This window comes from Convolutriloba macropyga, chromosome 4, assembly GCF_964194025.1.
Source record: "Convolutriloba macropyga chromosome 4, txConMacr16.3, whole genome shotgun sequence".
In the NCBI taxonomy this organism is placed as follows: domain Eukaryota; kingdom Metazoa; phylum Xenacoelomorpha; order Acoela; family Convolutidae; genus Convolutriloba; species Convolutriloba macropyga.
This window is the reverse complement of record NC_134471.1, coordinates 35,326,143-35,348,398: the sequence shown is the minus strand read 5'-3', so window position 1 is coordinate 35,348,398 and position 22,256 is coordinate 35,326,143. Positions and strand designations below refer to the sequence as shown.

At 36.3% G+C, this 22,256-nt stretch overlaps 1 protein-coding gene across 1 annotated transcript in view; it reads left to right on the top strand.

Annotated features, from left to right (window-relative positions):
* The window catches only part of LOC142337639 (zinc metalloproteinase-disintegrin-like agkihagin), a 91,949-nt gene that overhangs the window by 23,206 nt on the left and 46,487 nt on the right, over nucleotides 1-22,256 (top strand). The window contains exons 5-7 of the mRNA XM_075387023.1: nucleotides 1,995-2,153; nucleotides 4,081-4,318; nucleotides 5,865-6,008. Coding sequence (XP_075243138.1) covers nucleotides 1,995-2,153; nucleotides 4,081-4,318; nucleotides 5,865-6,008 — 541 coding nt within the window. The remainder of the gene's footprint in view (nucleotides 1-1,994; nucleotides 2,154-4,080; nucleotides 4,319-5,864; nucleotides 6,009-22,256) is intronic.

Below are 22,256 nucleotides of genomic sequence, written 5' to 3'. Positions count from 1 at the left end.
GCTTTCATTGCGCAAAAGTTTGCTTTTCTATAGATTTTCAATTGAACCGAAGTGCAGTTTTTTCAGTCTGTTGACACGTTTTGAATATTGTCGTCAATTATAATTGAAAGCCAGAGGGTGATGCAGCAAATAGAGCAAAAGAATGATTCAACTTCTAACGGTGGCCTAAGCTCAAAAGGGATCTTGCACAAATTGATTTTTCATTCAAATAGTTATACAAAAAATTGATTGCTTTGCCGTTGATTTTAGATTTTACAGTTCTCTGTCTGAGTGTTAATGATTATCGTACTTATCATCCTATTATTGGACTTTTAAAAATTTGTTTTCAGAATTCAAATTATTTTCATTGCGTTTATGTCCTGAAACACGTATTTTTATTTCAAAAAAAACTTTTATTCAAAACGGATAAACTGTTCTTGTAATTAAATTGTTTACATCGTCACATTATTCACACTCACTGGTTGTTTTTTAATGCTCAATTCACTGATCATTTTGAATTGCAAAGTTTTATTTGTTCACATGTATAAGCAATAGTGATCAATAGCCGCACAGCGATAGCTGGGGCTATTACTGGCCTTCTCTTGGTTTTTTATTTCGTTGTCGCAATTTTTGTTACGACCATATGACGTCACAACCACTTCAAATCTGCTTTTTGTTCATTCGTTCATGAAATTTCAACTGAATTGCGTGCGTGACGTCATTTTTCGCTCTTAGTAGAGTTTTTTGTTCTTTCGCGTTATTAAATTTTTGTTCACACTTGACTTACCTCGCTCTCAAAAATGACTTCCTCACTTTGAAATTGACTTTTATTTACTTTAATTCAAAGAGTTAAGGTCAAATGGGTGTGTGCCACTCTAAATGAAGGTTATTTGAGAGCGGGTAATAGAGGCAGGAAAAACTTATACAGATTTTGAATCAAAATCTAGCATATCAGCCTTCAATGAAAAGACAAATTTTTTTGGTCTGTCTTTTTTACTGTTTTTTACAGACTGCAGATCTACGAAGCTATTGCGGCTATTTTCTGGCAATCTGCCAGCTATGTTTATTTTAAAATGGAGATCTGTTCCGCCTTGTAGAAGTTTGGAAGTTTATAAGAAAACTGGTCGTCTGTGTTACTATCACTCATGGTGATTGCATTGCACTTTTATAACAGGAAAAGCCTCAATAAGTACCCATAAAGCTGATAAAAACTAAAGCTTAATGAAAAATTTTTGAGGCTTTTGCGTTATGAAAAAACTACTATAACGATTAGTGAGAGTTCCACAGACCAATAGTTTTTGTAAACCAATAGGAGCAATCACTAAATTATCAATCAGATTTGTTTCAAAAATGCACAAATTCCGGAGCTGTTTCAAAATTTTACTGTATTGAGCGCTCTTCTTCTGTATGTAGTTTTGATTTACATTATCAAAACCTTATAGTTTCACAGCCTCAGTGTGTTTTTAATAGACATTTTTTAAATCAATTTCTTACCATGTCATTTGTTGACGAACCTGACAGCAATATTGATTACAGATATTTCTTTTTTTTTTGTTAGATAAGGAGCTTCATCTTCGAATTTTTCAGTTTAAAGTGTTAAGGGGCCGCATCAGATTTATTTGTATTGCAAATTTTATCTATTAATCAGTTTAAAGATCAGTGGTCATTTTTGTGGTCTCCTCATTTTCTCCGGATTTTAACACACCTTTTAACACAGCTTTTAACACAGATTTTAACACAGCTAATGTTTTTATTTCTTACAACAGGTTTTTTCTCGGTTTTAAAAACTTGTTTTGCTTTTCAACAACTTGCAGAGAAAAGTTATGATTTATAAAGGTTTTTTCCATTCAGTCACTGCAATCAGCAGATTTTCATCTACTCGACAATTTTAAGTAACCCATTCAGACCACCGTCCTTGTTGAATTCATAGCTAAATCATTTGTCCTTCGGGCTCTATTCAGCAACAGTGGAATTATAAAATTTATATTAAAATTTCCTTCTACCTTCTCTTACAGGATCTGCCCCATGTTTGCACAATGAGCCAAACAAGACCATAGATGCCCCTTACTGTGGAGACTACATTGTGAATCAGGCTTCAGAACAGTGTGACTGTGGATCCAATGACACTTGTGAGGATCCATGCTGCGATCCACAGAACTGCACTTTTGTTACAGGTGTGCTGTTAATTGCCGTCAATCGCAGATTTCGGAAAAAAATGACTCTATATCCTGCTGACAAGCCACTCTAAACATTCGAACACCAAAAGACTACGCACACGAAGAGAATTCTTAAAATGCGCTGCAAACATCAAATAATGCAACATTTTGAATTCAAAATGTGCGAAGGGTTAATTCTCTAGAATAATGGGTCATTACGCTTTCAGCTTTTTAAAATCTAGTGCGTAGACTGTTTCTACACTTTTCACCGCGTTTCTAATGATATCTGAGACAAATTTGCGACTTTTCCTCCAAAATTTCCCAAAGTATTGTCTGTTTTTGTAATCGTTGCTTCGATAATACCCATACGTTTTCAATTGGATTCACATCGGGACTATCTGCTGATCACCCTACCGCTCTTTTTTTAAGAAATAGATGACAGCTTTTATTTTATGTGCGCAAGCATCATGGTGTCGAAAGATAAAATCTTCAAATTGCCATATTACTTCGTAATTCTTCAAATACTTCTTGTTAACTTCGAATTTGTTGATTAAAAAAAATCTTATTCCACTTCCTCCAAGATTTCGCACAATTCCTATGCTGCAACCGTTTCTTTTCTTTCAATTAAAGTTCGATATTTCGAATCGTAACAGCATCGCAAGCAGTATAAGAAGTTAGCAATTTAGAAAGCGAGAATGAAAATTATTTTAAAAATTCAAAATTTAAAGCCTTTTTTAACGCCGGATCGCAAATCAGACCTCATGAGCGAATTTAACGAATTAAGGGCACAAATTATGCTGTAGTTAGCGTTTTTGGTACCACAATAGATGTCTGTTTTGGATCAAATTGCTTGATTTTGTAGGTGAGACCACTTTTATGCATTATTTTATGGGTTATTAATTACCTTAACCATCTTTAAACTTCAAATAGATTCTCGTTTCGAATTATATGTTATTTTCTCTGATTGATAATGCTATGCTACTGTAGATGAACTATAGATTGGAGTTTTTAGCAAAAAAATTATTATTTATCTGTTAAGGGTGATGTAACTGTTAGCAGTTGTTTTAGCATCTTTTTCATCTAAAATTTGTAGGTCCAAAAGCGTAGGTACAGATTCTGATCCACAGTTAGCAAACAGATACTGTGTAACCCATTGGATTCATGCACTGATTTTTGATCTTTCTAATAAGGTGTCTGTGACGGCTGGTGAACAATATAGATAAAATTTGCTAAGATTTCTATACAAAGATTCTATCGCTAAGATTTTGACTTTAAATTTTTCAATACCCGGGTCGAGGTTTTTGGGTAAATTTTTGTAAGAAATGCGGTGAATGCGGTGAATTTTTATAACAAATGCGGTGATTGCGGTGAATGTGGTGAAAATAAATATTTCACCTCATTTCACCGCATTTCTAACAAAAATTCACTGCAAAATTCACCGCATTCCTTACAAAAATTAACCGCATCGACTTTTGTGGCAAATTAATGTAAGAAATGCGGTGAAAGCGGTTAATGCGGTGAAAAAAATATTTCACCACATTTCACCGCATTTCTTACAAAAATTCACCGCGAAATTCACCGCATTTCTTACAAAAATTAACCGAATCGACTTTTGTGGCAAATTAATGTAAGAAATGCGGTGAAAGCGGTGAAAAAAAATAATTCACCACATTTCACCGCAATTCTTACAATATTAACCGCGAAATTCACCGCATTTCTTACAAAAATTCACCGCATCTACTTTTGTGGCAACTTAATGTAAGAAATGCGGTGAAAGCGGTGAATGCGGTGAAAAAAAATAATTCACCACATTTCACCGCATTTCTTACAAAAACTCACCGCGAAATTCACCGCATTTCTTACAAAAACTCACCGCGAAATTCACCGCATTTCTTACAAAAATTCACCGCCAAACCTCGACCCGGGTATATTATCTTTTTCTCAGGAGCAACCTGTTCCTCGATGGACTTATGTTGTGAACCTACTACATGTGGATTGAAGGCATCTGGTGTAGTGTGTAGAGATGCTGTGAATACGTGTGACATTGAGGAACAGTGTGATGGAGTGAATTCAGAGTGTCCAACTGATAGCTATCATTCCACTGGTGACAACTGTACTGTCGATGGAGTCGATGGACATTGCTACTTTGGCAATTGCAGATCTCATTATGCTCAATGCTTAGAGTTAGCATAGCTTATTCGGGAGCCATTTTGAGATTTCCGCCCGCTGTTTTTTCCTGCTAAAAATGTAGGATCGGTGGCCTTTGTGATTTCGCATCTCACTGTACTATTTTTTATCTTCTCATCAATCTTGAGAAAAATACCGGAATTGAAGCATATGGCAAACTTAGCTGCATAATTTATGCAAACGATTGATCTCGAGTGTATCAACATAAAGATAGCTTAGAATTAAATTCTAGCACAATATCTAGATCAGATAAATACAAATTGTGGGCCAAGAGAATGTTATAGCTTGGAAAGCGTGAACTTTTGCCGAAAGAGCACACCATGACGCTCTTGTGGACATCAATTAGAAACGATCGATTGGCCTAAAATTAACCCCCCGGACTTTTTTGTTACATAGACAACGATATGGAATTGATATTTTCTCAGAAACCATGTTATTTTGCGATTTGTTTCTCAACACACCGTGCAATTTGTTTTCTTAACCTACGTGCCCCTAGTTAATTATACATACATACATACATACATACATACATACATACATACATACATACATACATACATACATACATACATACATACATACATACATACATACATACATACATACATACATACATACATACATACATACATACATACATACATACATACATACATACATACATACATACATACATACATACATACATACATACATACATACATATATACATACATACATACATACATACATACATACATACATACATACATACATACATACATACATACATACATACATACATACATACATACATACATACATACATACATACATACATACATACATACATACATACATACATACATACATACATACATACATACATACATACATACATACATACATACATACATACATACATACATACATACATACATACATACATACATACATACATACATACATACATACATACATACATACATACATACATACATACATACATACATACATACATATACGTACATACATAAATACATACATAATACATACATGCATACATACATACACATGACAAATTGTGTCCAACTTCTGCATTTTAAATAATGAGGTTTTTTCAAAATCTTTGATGATTTTCATTTCACAAAACCACTAACTATCTCGACAATTTTAATTTAAGTGCTCTAATTTCTACTAGCCCTAGACATCACTCAACACAAAGTAAGAAAGTGTTTTATTTACACTTCACTTGATTATTTCTGTGAAAACTTGCCACAGATGTGAATTCAAAGTCACTATGGTCTTGCAAAGAGAAAGTTACCTTGTAGGATTTGCAAGACAGACGTTGGTTTTGGATTAGGAACTCGGCTCACAAAAAATCAAAATTAAGGAACGCAAGCCAATCAGACGTGGTAAAATGAGATGGTGAGAATTGCATCATTATCTGTGTTCTTCACACTTGTTCCAGTTCTGAATCTGGCATCGCAATTAATTTAAACTAAAGGAATGTAAGTCTAAAGTATTCACACTAGCTGAAGAAAGATTTATTTCCATTTTTAGAGTGTTTGACCCATCTAAAAGTCAATTGCTGCAGACAACCGGGTGGGAACTATGCTGGGCTCTGAATACCAGGGGAGACCAATGGGGAAACTGTGGCTCTAATGTGGTAGCAGACTACACTGCTTGTACAACGGAAAACCAAAGGTGAAAAAAACTTTAGATATCGTTGGAACTCTGTAGCTACACTCTAATCATTCTAAAACATGCTGAAATAAGTTAGACCACCTAGGAAGAGGTCCGCGACCCAAAACAGGTATTGGCCAGACCAACTTGGGTTGCGGACATGGGGTCCGGTGCGACCCCATTCAATGGTCTGGAAAATAGCAATTTCGGTCGCGCTTTCCGTCTGGCCAATAGCATTTTTTGGTATATCCTGGCCAATACAAACGTTTCGGTCTGGCCAATACCCAAATTTCGGTCTGTTGGGTCTGGCCAATACCCACATGTTGGTCTGTTTAGTCTGGTCAATGCCCATTTTCTAGGCCAAGAGGTCCAGCCAAAAGAAGTCCCGTAAATTCCCTCCTGTAAATTGTATAAATGTGTGCTGCATAGACTTTTTTCAAAATAATAGCAAATCAATGTTTACCAACATCTACTTCAAGATAATTAGACTACTTCATCGAACTATTTTCCGGAATTGGCATTGGTCTAAAATCGACGGGTTTTTTTCACTAATGTTTTTTTTAATTCATTCGCATTTACAGTTCAGAAAGTTGAACCGAATAAAATACAAATTTTATTGGATTCTTGTGCACGATTAAGTGGGCCTGGACAACGGTCTGGCCTAAGGTCTGTTCCGTCTGGCCAATGGTCTGGACGTTGGTCCAGCCTATGGTCTGGCCAATGGTATGGACGTTGGTCCAGCCTATGGTCTAGACAATGGTCTGGGCAACGAACTGGCCGAGGGTCTGTTCAGTCTGGCGAACGATCTGGACGAATTGCACTCAGTCTGGCCAATGGTAGCCAAAGTCTGTGTGGTCTGACCAAGGGTCTGTTCCGTCTGTTCAATACCTTTTTTGCGTATGGTCGGTCTGGAGCCAATGTCTTGGGTCGCGGACCTCATCATTGGCACCTCAAATTAATTGTAAAAAATTTGTATATGAAAACGCGTTTTTTTCGTGGAGTGCGGTTAATGTGGTAAGACCAACGCGAAACGCTAACAAGCAGTCAGTTCCGGTTGTTTTAACCCACAACATCTACGCCAAGTCCACAAAAGATCTTGATTTCCCATGTTACCTCTTCCAAGTCAACGCAACATTTTCGATTTTTCAAGAACCACACTAACGTTTCCAAACTCCCGCTATGATCTCCGTGGTTTTTTTAGGTCATACGCGGTTTTTCTGATTAGCAAAAAGACTTTGAAAACGCTGCCAAACATTTTCTGCCTACTGCAAAGGTCTGACTGTGTTGCAGGGTGGTAAAGAGCCACACATTTGTGTATCAAGCCAAGATCCACAACACTATCTTTCATATAAAAGCACTAAAATAATGGAAAAACCAAAAAATGCAATACGGATTAGTGAGAACCTTTATTTTTTCATTTTTTGTCAGTCTTTCAAGACCCACAACCAGTTTTCTTATGTATTGGTGAGATCTTGGCAGTGGCGTTCATTGTGTCGACTGCACAGTGAACGTTTGTTTACTGTACAGTTATATAGAAAAGACTACAAGTTCAGGACAGTCTAACATGGTCAACGATTTGGTTAAGCTGTGTTATTGCGAAATTGGGAAATAAAATCACTTGAACAGTTTTACTTCCCTTTTGCTCCTTTTTTACATTTCAAAGAGTTAGCAATTAATTTGCCTCTTTTTCTGCCATTGTTTTTCAATGTTACTTAAAATCTTTTGGATTCGACCTTGTTAGTATCCGACACTTCATCTTAGTAGATTTTTCTTTAACCAAATCATGTTTACAAAACCGCTCATTTCTCACATCAATTCGCCACATTTCTCACATTTTTACCGGTTAATGGCATTGATTCATCGCCTCGCGATTATATAAGCAAATTACACCTCAATTATCTTATTGATGATCTCTGAATATATGCAATTTCCTATCACAGGCTCGCACAAGCTTCCCGAGTCAAAAACAAAAAAAATTTTGCAAGATCTTGTAAGAGTTAACTTCTTTTTTCAACATTCTTACACAATGATCTTGCATTGCAATAGCAAGTTTACTTTTTTAAGAAACAAAACAACCCAACCAAATAAAAAAGCGCTCAAAAAATCAAAAAGACCTGTCCTACTTCCTATTTGAGCAGAGCTCAAAGACGTTTGAGAAAGCTCTCCCAAGTCCTATGATATGCTAAATCATATCCTATTGAAATTGAAATCAATCTGTTGCAAGGAACATGACCAGTAATTAGTACAATTATTAATTTTTCGTATTGCAGCGAAGTTACAGAATGCGATTTAAGTTCACTGGATTTCAAAATAACTAAACAATCGTTTGTCGAAACTTAGCACAAGCCGAAACGTCCTAGTCCCTCCCTAGTCCTTTTTAACTAAAGTTGTCTCGCAAGATCTTGCAAAATCAACTCTGTCTTTTAAGATAACTTATCTTCTGCAATAAATCTCGCAATATCATGTAACATAAAATTTTGGTTACCAACTAGAGTTTTAGAAGCAAAAAATGTTTGCTGCGGGGATGTTGGAGAGGTCTGTAGTGTTCTAGCTTACATATATCACTCTAGAAGGTTTGAAGATTTTTCAGCAATTCTCTGCCAAAATTTATTTCTTGGGTTCTCAAATCAATGGTCCTAACTTATTATTTCGGGGCTTAAGGCGTGTCTAGACATGATAGAATAAGGTGTCAATTCTTGCCCAGACTTTGAAAAACTGTCTGTTATGAGTTATGTCTTGACAAGATTTGCCAAGTTCTGACCAGCACTTTTAAGTTTCAAACATGATTCGGAACTTACTTTTAAGTCTATGTCAGTAGTACATAGAGGTACCGAGGTGCCCGCGGGGGGGGGGGGATGGTGACCCACATGTTTTAAGATAGGCTATAGCGATTTCAAATCAGTTTGGTCACCATTGAATTATCGCAGCAATGTGTATAGATAGCTAATAGATTTTACATGTATTAACATGAGAGTTATGGGAACAACGTATAAAGATAGGTAATAGATTTTACATGTATGAGGATTTGATTTTTGACAGTAAAGTATAATGATAGGTATTAGATTTCTAGATTATACACGTATTAAGGTTTGAAATAAGATACCAGCGAATTAAGATAGGTAATAGGTCTTATGTATAACATTTCTCATTAAATTTTGCATCACAAATTAAGAAAAAGCTAACAGATAGCAAATTGGAAAAGAAGCTGTGTTATTGTTGGTGCGAAGCTGTAAGCTGAGCGTAGCTATATTGCAGTGCCCTTGGTTTTTTTTGTTTCATCATCTGACGCTCTATTTTCATTTTAAATTTCTTCTAGAAAATTCTATCTCGTCACTGCTTAAGTGGTTTTTTTCACGCTTGATTTCACGCTTTCTGCGTGACCTAAATTAACGTATTCAGAAGTCCTCTCTTGCTAAGTCAAAGCTGATTGTAAGAAGAATGATTGTAACGTCCGGACAGCCTAGTGGTTAAAGCGACAGGTTGTTAATCAGGAGATCAGTGGTTCGAACCTCGGCAGTGGAACAATTTTTGCACCCAAAAACATCCTCCTTTAAATTAAACTTTAACTTTTTAGGCGACGGCGATAACTTTTATCAACTCACTTCTCTATCTTTTTTCATCTTTATTTTACGGCACGCAAGTCTATTTCGCAGCTATTCCGGCAATCTGCCGGCTATATTATTTTTTTTGTTTCACGATGAGTCATCATTTTGACGCAAATGTTTTAAGGTAGTGGGTAACAAACAGTGCTCAAAACGACTAAGTGCCAGACAGAAAATTCTACAATGCTAATACATTTTCGAATATTCTGAATAGCACCTGTGATGAGAATAACCTAATTCTAAATAATGAGTTTTCTAAAAAAAACGTTTTCCGATCAAACTCGTGATTGTTGTAATTTACAGTTTATAAATCACAAATTTACCATGAATTACGTCACCGCAAACTATTTCGATTTTCAGAGACTGTGCAGGTAAAAAGAATTATCTCAAACAACTGATAAAAAAGAAAAGAAATAATTGACTCAACTCTGGAATAAAAATGGATCAAAATAGACCTCTGATGAACTAGTAACATTGTATTGATCGCCTCATGTGGATGTCTACATTGATACACTGAAAAAATTTTCTTATTGATAGCCATGACGTGAAAGTTATTTAATGAGAAGCGCTAGAACAAAAGGAACTTTAAGAATTTCCAGGTGTTTCTTTATATCAGAACACTAAACCTTGCTTGTTTTTTCATCCAGGGTTGTCTGCAGATCTGGTCAAGACCTTGCAAAATAAGTCAGAAAATTTTACATGCTCAATTTGAACTTTTAAAACCCGGTTCAGGTTTCTCTTCAAGAATGATTACTTTAAACATTGGACTCATCAACTTGACAAAACTTGATTACAATCACATCACATGTTCACAAGCATACAATTAGTTTAAATGGTTAAAATGTATGGAAAAGAATCAAAAAGTTTAGATCATCAAAGGTGTCGCATGAATTCCATCTGCATCCACAATTCGTTTTGGATAGAAAAACGAGAGTCCTTTTTTAGTTTGCTCATAGGTTAGGATTTGGTGATTTATAGTTCTGAATCCTCTGTTAGTTGAGGTCCTACTCACTGCATCATACAGGACTCGTCTGTATTTTTGTAAAGGCCCATCACTGTTTTCTTCCAGAGACTCTTGTTGAGTCCTTTGCTGCTGAAGTTAGTTTTGTTCGTTACTGAATTATAGCAGCAATACGTTTTGCTATATAAACATAGCATTTCAGTACATCGGAATTCCTCCTTGAATAATCCAGGCTCACGCTTGTCATGTTTCATATGTCTATCGCAACAAGTTCTTGGAAAAAAATTACTTGTACTGTTAGCATGAAAAAATCTGTACAATCATTACTTCTCATCTCATTGCAAATACTCCTCATTTCTGGTTTAATGCATTCATAGAGATTTTCATGAGCCGGTGCCAGAAACAAAGAATCTGTGCCCATCTCAAGCTCCTCGAATTTTTGAACATCACAGACTTGTCAAAGAAGTTGTAGTAGAGCTCCAGCATTCTCAGTTTTGCATAGTGTAAGATAAAGAATCCAACAATTATTGGTTCACGATGCTCAACAGTGCTTTTCACAAGCTCAACGTCATATATATCTGTCGAAACGTTGTTCAATCTTCTAAAAAGACGGTTATTAATAGCTTTATGCGTCTTTTCATCGTTAAGATAAAGAGCTTCTGTGTGTCGACTTCGATCCATAATCTGATAACCATACGAGCTGTTTCCAAGTAATTTCATAGTTTCAGCAACAACGCTAGAGCCCGGATTTTCATCACCTTTTCGTCTTGCATCAACGACAGATTGTACGAAACTCAATGAATCTGTGGATTTTGATACAACGTAGACCCAGCTTCAAATAAAACTTTAATAATGGTGTTATAACTATTCCATTGTTTAATTTGTTACTCGAAATTAACATTCGTTGTGGTTATAGCAATAACGCTTTTTTTTCGGCATATTCCAGCATAAATTTTCCTATATTCTCTCTTCAAACATCAATTTTTTTGAAAATTGGAGGAAAGTTTGCAAATGGTTCAGGAAGCTCTTCAGGAACTTCTAAATCACATTTTACATATCCGAATAAATTATCTTCCTCTATCCTTGCCAACAGTTTTTCACTGCTCAAGCGTAATTTGTAGCGGAAATTTTTTCTAACGTGGTTCTTCAGCATGGCGTTCTCCTGAACATTATCTCACCATTCCCACTCTCTCATCTCTGTAACTTTATACCCATTCTTTTCCAGGTAAAATTTTCGTAACTTATCGGATTCACGTTTCCGGGTACCAAACTCAAATTCATCCTCAGTAAGATTTGGTTGAGTTTCCCTAAAGGGACAGAAATGGTAGTAGCATTCAAGGGCTTCAAAAATTGTTTGGCAGTGACCACAAAAGCCATCCACAAAGAAAGAATCAATTTTTTTCTGTTTTCTAGTCGTATAGAAGCTCTGAATAGTACATTCGGGTCTGTTTGCTGGATAGAAAGACAGTTTTACTTTTGAAGAGCTTTGAACTTTTGAAGATCGCTATCAAACTCCCATCTAGTGTAGAGTCCAGTTGGCATCGCTTGGCACATGGAGAAAAGGTACAATTGGCTAGAATCTATTCCAACTATTGCCTTACAGATATTGTTTGACCTCCGGAAGAATGTTTTGTTTACAACAGCTTTCCTCCTAAACACTATTCATGGACCACCAGTCATTTCATTTCATATTTTCTCATGCAAGTCTTTGTCAGTTTCGATGAAAGCGTAAAAATTTCTATCAGTCGATTTATGAAGACAGATATTTGCCAAATTGGGTAGTGTACACCCAAGCTTTAACATATCAATTTTCTGATCGTGATAAAATTTCATCATTTTCTTCATTGCATGCAAAATTGGTACAACATCTTTGTTGTTATACCAGCGAAGGAAATCGCAAAAAGTTTTCATTTTCTCCATCTTCCACAACTTTTCAAGGAGAGCATAATTCTCCTTTCCAGATAAAGGTTCCTCTTTCAAACCCTGTTCTCGGAGAAGATCTAACTCCTCTTTTCCAGATTCCATCATTTTCTTGAACTGACAGAAGTCCGTCTCCGAAGGATTTAGATTTTTCAGTTTGCTGAAGAAGGAATCATAGGATGGGAGATGATTGCAGTCAAGTTTCGTCGAATCAAACCATTCATATGGGAAATAACCTTTCGTCTCCTCAGATTGATATGCTTTCAGAAAAGAATCCAGTGATGCCGCTCCACCAAGAAAATTAAAAATATCGAGAAACTGAATATCCCCGAATTTGAAAGAAATAAATTGATTTGCCTTTTTGATTACCGTAGGTTGAATAGCTCTATCTTTAAGGAGAGGGGGAATGATATGTGCTTTGATTAAATTTAGGTCAACTTTTTCACTGCTGAATCCAAAAACTGGTAAAGTGTCAACATAATAGTTGAAATGGCGCTGGAGATCAATGAGTTCCTTTTGCTGGATTCGTAAAAAGTTTTAAGATACCTTACTATCTTCTGTTTCACTACTGATTTTTGGTTGAGTTTCGGAAAAATTTGCAGTCTGGAGGAAACATCACTCAATCTAGATTTGATCTGTGCTTCCACCGCCAAGAACTTAGGTCTCAAGTCCGCTTTGTTTTTTGCTGCTAGTGTTTCCCGTTGAGCTACAAAGGATATGATGAGACGATTAGGATCATTTTCGCATAAGAAAACTGGTTCGTCCAACAAATTAGAAGAGATTGATACGGATACAGGTACATGAGTACCAATCCATGATGTTGTCGCTGTGTTATTGATTTCCACTGAGTGAACACATATTGCTTCGAAGTCGAAGACGACAAAATTTCTGAAGAGGGAATTATTTTCTGGATAAGCGATTGAGAAGTTATCAAGCTTCTCAAATAATGTTTCCCGCAAAGAATAAGCACCTCGCCGATAGATATTTTTCACTCGTTCTTTGCAAGTTTTCAAGTGCTGGTTGAAATGACCTGAATGGTTGAAAAACACATCACAGCTGGGACAACAAAACTTCTTGAAGAATTTGTTGATATCATTAACATAACAGATATGATTGTTATATCGAAGCACTTTAATGTTTTAATCATATCGTTCAACGCTGCGTCGAACAAGTTCACCGATAATTTCACCATCTTCAAGGTCAAAATCATAGATGAAAATATTTTGTTTGAGTAGTTCTTCAATTATTGGAATTTGATCAAAGGAAACACCTGTGAAGTTGTCAGGGTCGCAACCACTTACAGTAAGAAAAACGTGAAAAATTTTAATTGCCTGTAGTTCAACACCTACTGATCCGAATAAATGAATAGCAATTGCACGGAGCAAACACAAATTATCGTTATACGGTTCATCGTGTCCATTTGAAAGGAGACAATTTGCTTCAGGGTTCCTTAATAATGGCTCTGGAAGAGGAGAATCAGTGCAACCCAGCGCTGCAAAGACAGTAACATTTGTAATTACTGTGAATCGCAGTTTTGAGTTTTAGCGTTCCTGTGTACATGTTTCAATCAAGTCAAGTTTCTCAATTTCGTTCTGGATGTTTAATAAACCGTTTTTATTGCTTAGCAGAAAAGCTCGGTCGAGCAGTAAGTTATTTTCATGCGGATAATAATATCGGTAATCGTTTGTCTCTATATTTTGCAACAAAAACCCCAAAGCTGTGTTAATTTGTGCAGCACAGTTGAGGTTTTAGAAAACTTCATTGAGTTTTTCGTTGATCCCTTTGGTGTCCAAATTTGATAAACTGAAGTTGAAAACTTTCTGTCTGCCATGCTCAGCATGCATATCGTCGAGTAAATGCTGACACGCTGCCAGTTCTTTCAATGACTCGCAATCGTTATCAATTTTCTCCATAATCTCAGAAACACGGTTTGTGCTTGAGGACCCAATTTTTTTGCTAGCTTGATGTACTTTTTTGCCATGCAGTTGAAGTGAATAGAAACTTGGGAACTGTTTCTGACAGACAACGCACTTGTTCAGTGTATTGCGAACTTTTGCTTCGGAAGCCTTCGCAATATGGTATGACAATTCTGCAGCATTTTTTGTCGCAAAATTACAATTCTGTTTCTCACAGTAAAGAGTGCCCATCATACATGTCGTCCTGTGGCAAGCAATGTGGGCCTTTACAACAGCTTTTCAGCATTTTTCACAGTTGACGGGTAGATTTTGATCTTTTGCAGGCATTTTGTTATAACTGAGTACGTTTAACTAAGGAATGAACAAATAGAAGTTTTATTCTAGTCGAAAGTTATTGAAACTGAGTCCTAGAATATGAATAAACAAATGTCTCTCAAGTTCTGCAGAAATTCAAGGTGTTTTCATGACTACATGCGAGCAATAAAGTTGAATTATGATTTTATAGTACTAAAAATAGATTTTATTTTGAGTCGTCAACCAATCAGAGCAAAGTTTGCAGAACTTCGGTAAATTGCAACAGCCTTTATTCATGTACAGAACTTCTGTAAATTACCACAACTCCGATTTGTTTACTTAATGTCTCGACACGATTTATTTAAAAGCAATGAAAACAAACCAAAGTTTACCTCAGTTTAAAGATTATGGAACTTCGGGAAAATGTGACAGCTTTGATTTGTTTAGAGAGCTTCAGAAAAACCAAACAGCCTTGGTTTGTTTACTTAATGTCTGGACAGAATTTGTTTAGAAGCAATAAAAATAACCACATTGTAAAGAATTTTAGTCGTCGAACGACCTTGAAATTTTGTTTACACCATGTTATCAACTCAAACCCAATAATTCATAGAGGTAATTAACTATTTACTCACTCAGTTTAGTCTCTTTTTATGGTTGAGGTTATGTACGAAAACAGTCCTGAATACTTCAAAAAATTTCAAAAACGATTCAAATACACTATTTGCGACACAGAACCAAAACCTCAACATTCTGGAATAGAAAATTATGCGCACGGTTATCATTCGTCTTCGACTGTTATCGATGCTTGTTCGTTTGGTTCCAGTCATTGGTATCTTATTTTTGAAAATACAGGTCCCGAAGATAATATTGTTTTTCCTCTGTATGCTCGCGACGATACCTTGCCTTGTGACTTGTTTTAAAATCCATATTTTGACTACGGAAAAAAATTTTATAACTCATGGTGCTTTTGTTTCTCGCTTACATGTTGCTGTGGAGTAGTTTTCAAAGTTTAATCATGTTTCAACCAACAAAACTAAAAAACAACTTCGTAACCCTGTGAAAAGGCTCTCAACCATTACTACTTTCACTTCTAACAAACGTGCTTCTACTATCCCCGATGTGACTGTAAAACGTTTTTGTCAACTAATGCTTGGTAAACACTCTTCTTCTCTCTATCAAATTATGGATATACTTTTAAGTGGACTGGGAAGTTTTGTACGTGAGACTTCAGACTGTTTGATAAATTTTCAGTTCTGTAAAAATTCTTGTGTCTAAAATAGTGCTGTGATAGAACAATTAATTCAGTTTCACCCCATATGTTTTAAAAATGCCAACAATTGCAATTCATTTACATCAGGTACAAATGGAAACTTACTGCTATAGAAATAATGAGCAATATAGATGCAAAATAAACCACACAGTTGCGAGTCTGCTGATTGCAGGGGAGATTAAATATCTCTTCTGTGCTCCATAATATCCATCATCACATGTAAATCAGTACATTGCTGTAAGCGGGAGAAAATGTCTTTTTAGGCAGTCAGAGGTAGTGCTAACGGATCTGCAAAGTAAAATACCGGGTATGCGTAGCGTTTTGCAAGCATCACCCAATGTGAATCAATAGAATCAGCTCGCGATGCATTCACAATTAAAAACTGTTAACTGGTAAATATAAGGGAAAATTGTCAGCCGCATAAACACCTCAAAATTTAAATTTGTGGTGTTTACACTGTTTCACTTGAAGATGAATTCGGTCTTCGTCCATTAGTATGTGATCATGGGAAGAGCGTTTTTGGATGCGTTTCTTGCAGAGTCAATGTAGATCGTAGATGCTTTTTCCCCAAAAAGAAATATTTCAACGTTATGAGCTAACGCTGCATCGAATTTGAGTTCGACAGACAATGATGAATTTGTGAGCTCTGGATGAATAAAATCATGAGTTGCCTCTTGAGTGCTGGTCAGATCAAATACCATTATTTAATGGTTTGCGAACTCAATCAGAGGAATTCTGTGGCCATTTTCTACATAAGCTAATGCACTCATTGAATTGTAGTACCACCTCTTGTTGTCAGTTGTTGACATTGGAGTTCCAGGCGTTGCAAAACCATTCCGATAAATGGTTATCTCTCTTAAACCAAATTTCTGATAATGGAATGGATTAGCGGCGTTGGTACGGATGAATGCTGTACCAACGCTTAATGCAACAATGACTCTTCTGATGGGCTCTTTAGTGATAATATCCTCATGTTTCCAGCTCTGTTGGCCTGTTGTAGCCAAGAATGTTTTGGTAATTGCTTCATTGTATCGGTAAATTGCCGGAGTTTTCATTAATGTCTTCTCAATTGCACCTACAACATTATCTGACACCGTCATTTTCCTGATAAATAAATTAGCCTCCTCTATTTTAAACTTGTAGTGTTTCGCTGGGTCTTCGCTAATGACGGCAAAGTCATCTTGAGATCTTCTCATTGAAATGCGTAACGTAACTCCACTAACCAAATATTCCCACAAAAAAAATCAACCGCCAACTTTCCATATAACGTTGCACGAACTGTCGCACTGTTCTTTTTCTAATATCTGATATTGCTGCTGGAATAGTGCCGGGGTTTTCTTCATACTCGTAACCCTGACATTTTAGCCAAGTTTTCTTTGCGTCTGTACCGTGAGAGAATTCAGTTTCTATGAAACTTTTGTGTGCATAGTGTCCATTAGCTGTTGAAATTTTGATACCATTTGCAGAAACAGTACAGTCAGCGAAAAGCGAATGAAGGATATTATTAGCAAAATACGGAAGATCACTGGCATTAGCGTCACCATGTGTGTAGCGCAAATCTGTTCCCTCTGTTTGAAGTATTCGACACTTGATCTCCAGGTAAATTTTTTGCAAGTCGATAAAATTGTTGCGATCACCAGCAACTTCAAATTCCAATGATGATCCTGAAGGCGAATAAAGCGGTCCTGTTTTTTGCTCGAATGATTGATCAAATGTTACCAGCGAAGGTGGTTATTCAAATAAGTCTAAAGAACTGTTAGTGGCTTCAGATGGTATTACAATATTAGTTCGCCTTTTTCGCTCGCGAGAAAAAAATCCAGACGACTCCTTTTCGGACGGGGTTTTCGAGAAATTATTCTTCTGGTTGAGATTTTTCGTTTTTGGTTTGGTCTCCTGTATTGTCGTCTTTTTCGTCTAATTATTTTACGACCTGATGCAATACGCGATTGAACAGATCCACCTATTTGTTTGCGAGCTGTTTTGGCTACTGTACTTTTCAGTGCTTGTTTTGCTGACTTTCTTTTGGTTGCAACTTCTAGTAATTCCGGTGCTCCCTGAACCAATAAATCACGACCAATCTTTTTCGCTGCGGGCCAGAGAAATTTGCGTGCTAATGGCAGAGCAACTCTTCCAATACCTGCAGCAAGCGATCCAAAACCGCTGCCTCTTGTCTGTAGTGTCCGGAAAAATGCGGCATTGATTTAGATGCTTGATTGCTGTAGTATGCCTCCATATCGAATAATTTTTTGAAATTTTAAACTGACTATAACTTTTCCTGTTCCATTAGAAGGAATTAGTTTTCCAGTTTCGTTTCTCAACTCTACCTGGATGTTCTGAATGTTGTTTGATAATTTTGGCTTGTAATCATTTTGTGTAGGACTTGTGGTGTATGGGTGTCACTGTGCTTATGCTACCGTTTCTCAAACGTCATTCAGACTCAATGATTTTTTAATGGAGCTCTCACATCAACATTGTTCTGATGTTCAATTATATCAATGTAAACAAACTTTAACTGTGATCCGCAAGTGATATCAACTGGAAAATCTCCAGCATGTTGGTTCAAAGGGTCGCCTGCTTTTTCTGACTTGTAACCAATATGAATGAAATCATGATGTGAAGTATCTTTCGTTCCTTTAAAACCAAGAAGACTGGGTACTTCTTCATCTTCAAATGACAATCCTTCGTTAGGTCCAAATTTCAAAACTAACTTTTGCGTTACAGTGTCAAAATCATAGTCAAACTGTTTCAATTGAGCGATTCGAAAAATTTCTCCCATAAGCTCTTCTGAACTGTTGTATAAAGCTTTGCGAATTCTTCGAAGTTGTCCAGTGCGAGTATGTGAAGCATCAAGTTCAGCGCCAGAACTGACATACGCAACTATTTCGGCTGAGTTTACATTATTGATGTTTGATGGAAATGATATTGAAGCAAGGGCAACTTGCCAATCTCCATCTAACTGTAATGTTTGGGCTAGCTGATTTCGAAACTTGGCCATAGTATTATTGGTAAAAATTCCCATTGATGCATTCGATATAAAATCAGTAGTAAATTCTTTATGAAAACTCATTTTTAGTCTTCGACAGGAAGAACGTTTACTTGGACTAATTCTGGTTCATAAGATTTACCTTCAATTATAGCGTTGTTTGCATCTATAAGGTTGTATGTTGCTGGACTGAGGGTGGCAACCTTGAATAATGTGAAGACTTCGTCTGTATAATTTTGTTTATAACCTTTCCTAAATATTTTGTCTGCCTTTGCAATCCGAACCAGGTCTCCTTCTTCGTATTTTGGCGGGTACTTTTTTGTGCTAGTTGCAAGGGATATTAGAAACGGTTCATGTTTTTGAAAGTTTTATTAGGTGCAAGTTGGGTAACACGATTAACACGACTGTTTATAGTATTTACAAACTGCGGCAATTGCTTAATGTAAGTCCAAGTCCAATTTTCCTCCTGGTATTTGTGAATAACGTTTTTGAGCGATCGAATATTCCTCTCAGCAAAAGTCAATTTGGTTTCGTTTTCGGTTGTATATAAATGAATCTCCTTATTTTCACAAAATTTTTTGATTTCACCGTTAAACTCGGATCCCTTGTCTGTCCAAACCCTTTCTGGTTTTTTCTGCTTGATCAATTTTTTGAACGCTTCGACAGCATCTTTTGCATATAAAGCCTTCATTGGTTGCGCTCTAATGTATCGCGATAAAACATCACCAGCCACCAGTAAATATATGACTCCACTGTTGTTTTGGGCAAATTTTATCCATATACGCCACATCGACAGACCAGATTTTGTTTATTCTGTATGCAACAGCTTTTAGTCTCGGAAAGGTTTTTCTGAATTTTTTGTATTTTGTGTATGGGGCTTCCGACTGAAGGTACTGAAGCACTTTGGATCTTGGTAAATCGCTGGCTTTCTTCAAATTAGCAATGCTACCAGAAGCTGCACTACCTTTTGTGTATAATTTGTTCAATTGTTTAACATAAGAGGAAGTAATTTGCCCACGAGCTAGACGGTTGGATTTCATCTTTTGCATTTTCAAAGCTTCATTCATCTTTGCCAGAAGCTTTCGATACTTCTGTTCTCGAGACTCCTTATTCTTCATTTTCTGGTTCATCCTCAAACAACTGTAGTTTTTCGTTTAGTGATGAGGCAAGAAATTTTCTTGCGTATGTATCACAAGTTAATTGTGAACTGATATCTAGAAAGGTCAGGTCTTTATAAAGTTCAAATGAAAGCTTAGAGTTTGTTTGTTGTAGATTGTAAGGAAAATCTGCGACAAGAATTCCCGTGCTTGACTTATTTACCATTAGTCTTGTTGTCTGATCCAGCGATAGAGATTTTGACTCTTCTATTTTTTCCAATATTAGGCTCGCTTTTTCAAATTTTTTTCTGTCAAGGTGTTTAATATCTCTCAAAACGCGCTCACTGATTTCAGTTGAAACTTTTGCACCAATTTTGTCATCTCTAGTCTCAGTCAACTCATCTTTGACATTCTCCAAAATATTATCTGTCTGCTGTTGCGTGTCTTGTTACGTGGTAGAAGGTGCTGGTGGAGACTTGCTTCTTTGCAACAGTGATATTTGTTTTGCTTTCTCTCGGACATTTTTATTGTTGAGAAGTTGAGCAATTTGATGTTGTTCATTCGCATATATTTGGCGAGGAATTAACACAAGTTCTTCAGTGTGCATTTTGCTCCAGAAAAGCAATACAAGGTAACGCAATGAGTTTAATTAGACGGATTCCAGAATCTGATCAAAAAATTTTTATTCTCTCACTTTTTCCGACTCACCTGTCTGAAAGTTTACGTAGTGGTTTCTCGATTTTTTTTAATTCTACTTTATTAACTGGTACAACTCCGGAGAGAACGTTCATCACACAGTCACTCAAAAACAAAATGAAATCGCCCTGATGTAATATTTCTATTTGAGCTGTGTTCTCAATCCTCCTATTTGCCCATTGCTGGAGCATAAGCAGATGTTTCCTTTTCCTTTCTAATTGTTGTAATGACTGCTTCAGGGGACGAAATGTAAAAAAAATAGAAGGATCCGGTCCAATTAGTTGCGATGAAAAACGTAAACCCTAGCTGGTATTGGGGTCGAGATCAGTCATCAAATGTCCAAAGGGCTCCGCAGTTGCTAGTTTGTATGCTTCTTTTATCAGTTGGAGACAATTCAACTGTTTTCCAAGATACTCAATTTGTTGAATGTCACGAAGCGACTTGAATAATATTATGTGTGTTTCATTCAGATCAATGGTTCTGGACCATTTGCTTTGATGGAGCAAATTATGCTTGACGTATATAACATGTAGTTTGCGATGACGTCCTGATGTGGCTATTTTTACAAATTCTTTGTCGTTGAAGATATCTTCACATGAATCGTCATAGATAAGCAGACAGTGTGATAAGATTTTTGTTATATCAAAGCCTGAGTATTTAGGAACTCGATCCCTGGTATAAATCGTTGCATATCTTTGAAAAGTGGTTGGAACTCTTTGTAAAAATAATAGATTTTCAAAAAACGTGGATAAAAAGTCAAACCTTTTAGCATTCGAAACAAGAATTCTGTTTTACCACAACCGCTCGGTCCTACAATTGACATGAATACCCTGTCATGTGTAAGAATAACTTTGTTCATAGTTTGGGGTTAAGTAAAGTTTAACCAACTAAACTCGATAATAGAGCAATCCAAATTGATTTCTCTTCACAGCTTTCTGATAATAGAAAGAGCATAGAGAAGCAAAGAATGATCATTAAGACAATGATACTCACTTGAACAATAAAAATTACTTCGGACCTTGGCACTGTTGAATCCGAACAACAACGCCATGGGGGCCTCTCCTTGTTGTTTACATCAAAGACTAAAATACTGATACCAGCGTCAGCCTCGTCTCTTTGATTCATTGGAGAAAATTAATACTTGAAAATTGAATTGAAACAAGAATGATAAAAATTGTTAAATTTTGAATTATTCACTGGGCAACTGTTTCATGTACCAGAACTCAAACAAATTGAAACCTTTATTATGACTTCTTATCTCTAGTTTATAACAAACAGTTGATGAGTCATTTTCCTTGAACGATGGTTGATTGAAGACTTTTTAACTTCGGGTTGCTCCAAGACATATAACCGCAACTCATTCGGCATCTCATTAAGTGATAGCTCACGTTCTGGTGGTGATTGATTTTTTCAATCTAAATTGAGGAACCTTTTTGTCCGCCCATTGCCTCCAACGTGGGATTCGCTGCTCTTTGGGGGAATGCAAAGGCTTCTGGTTTGTTTTGTTCATAGCCATAATTGAACTGATTT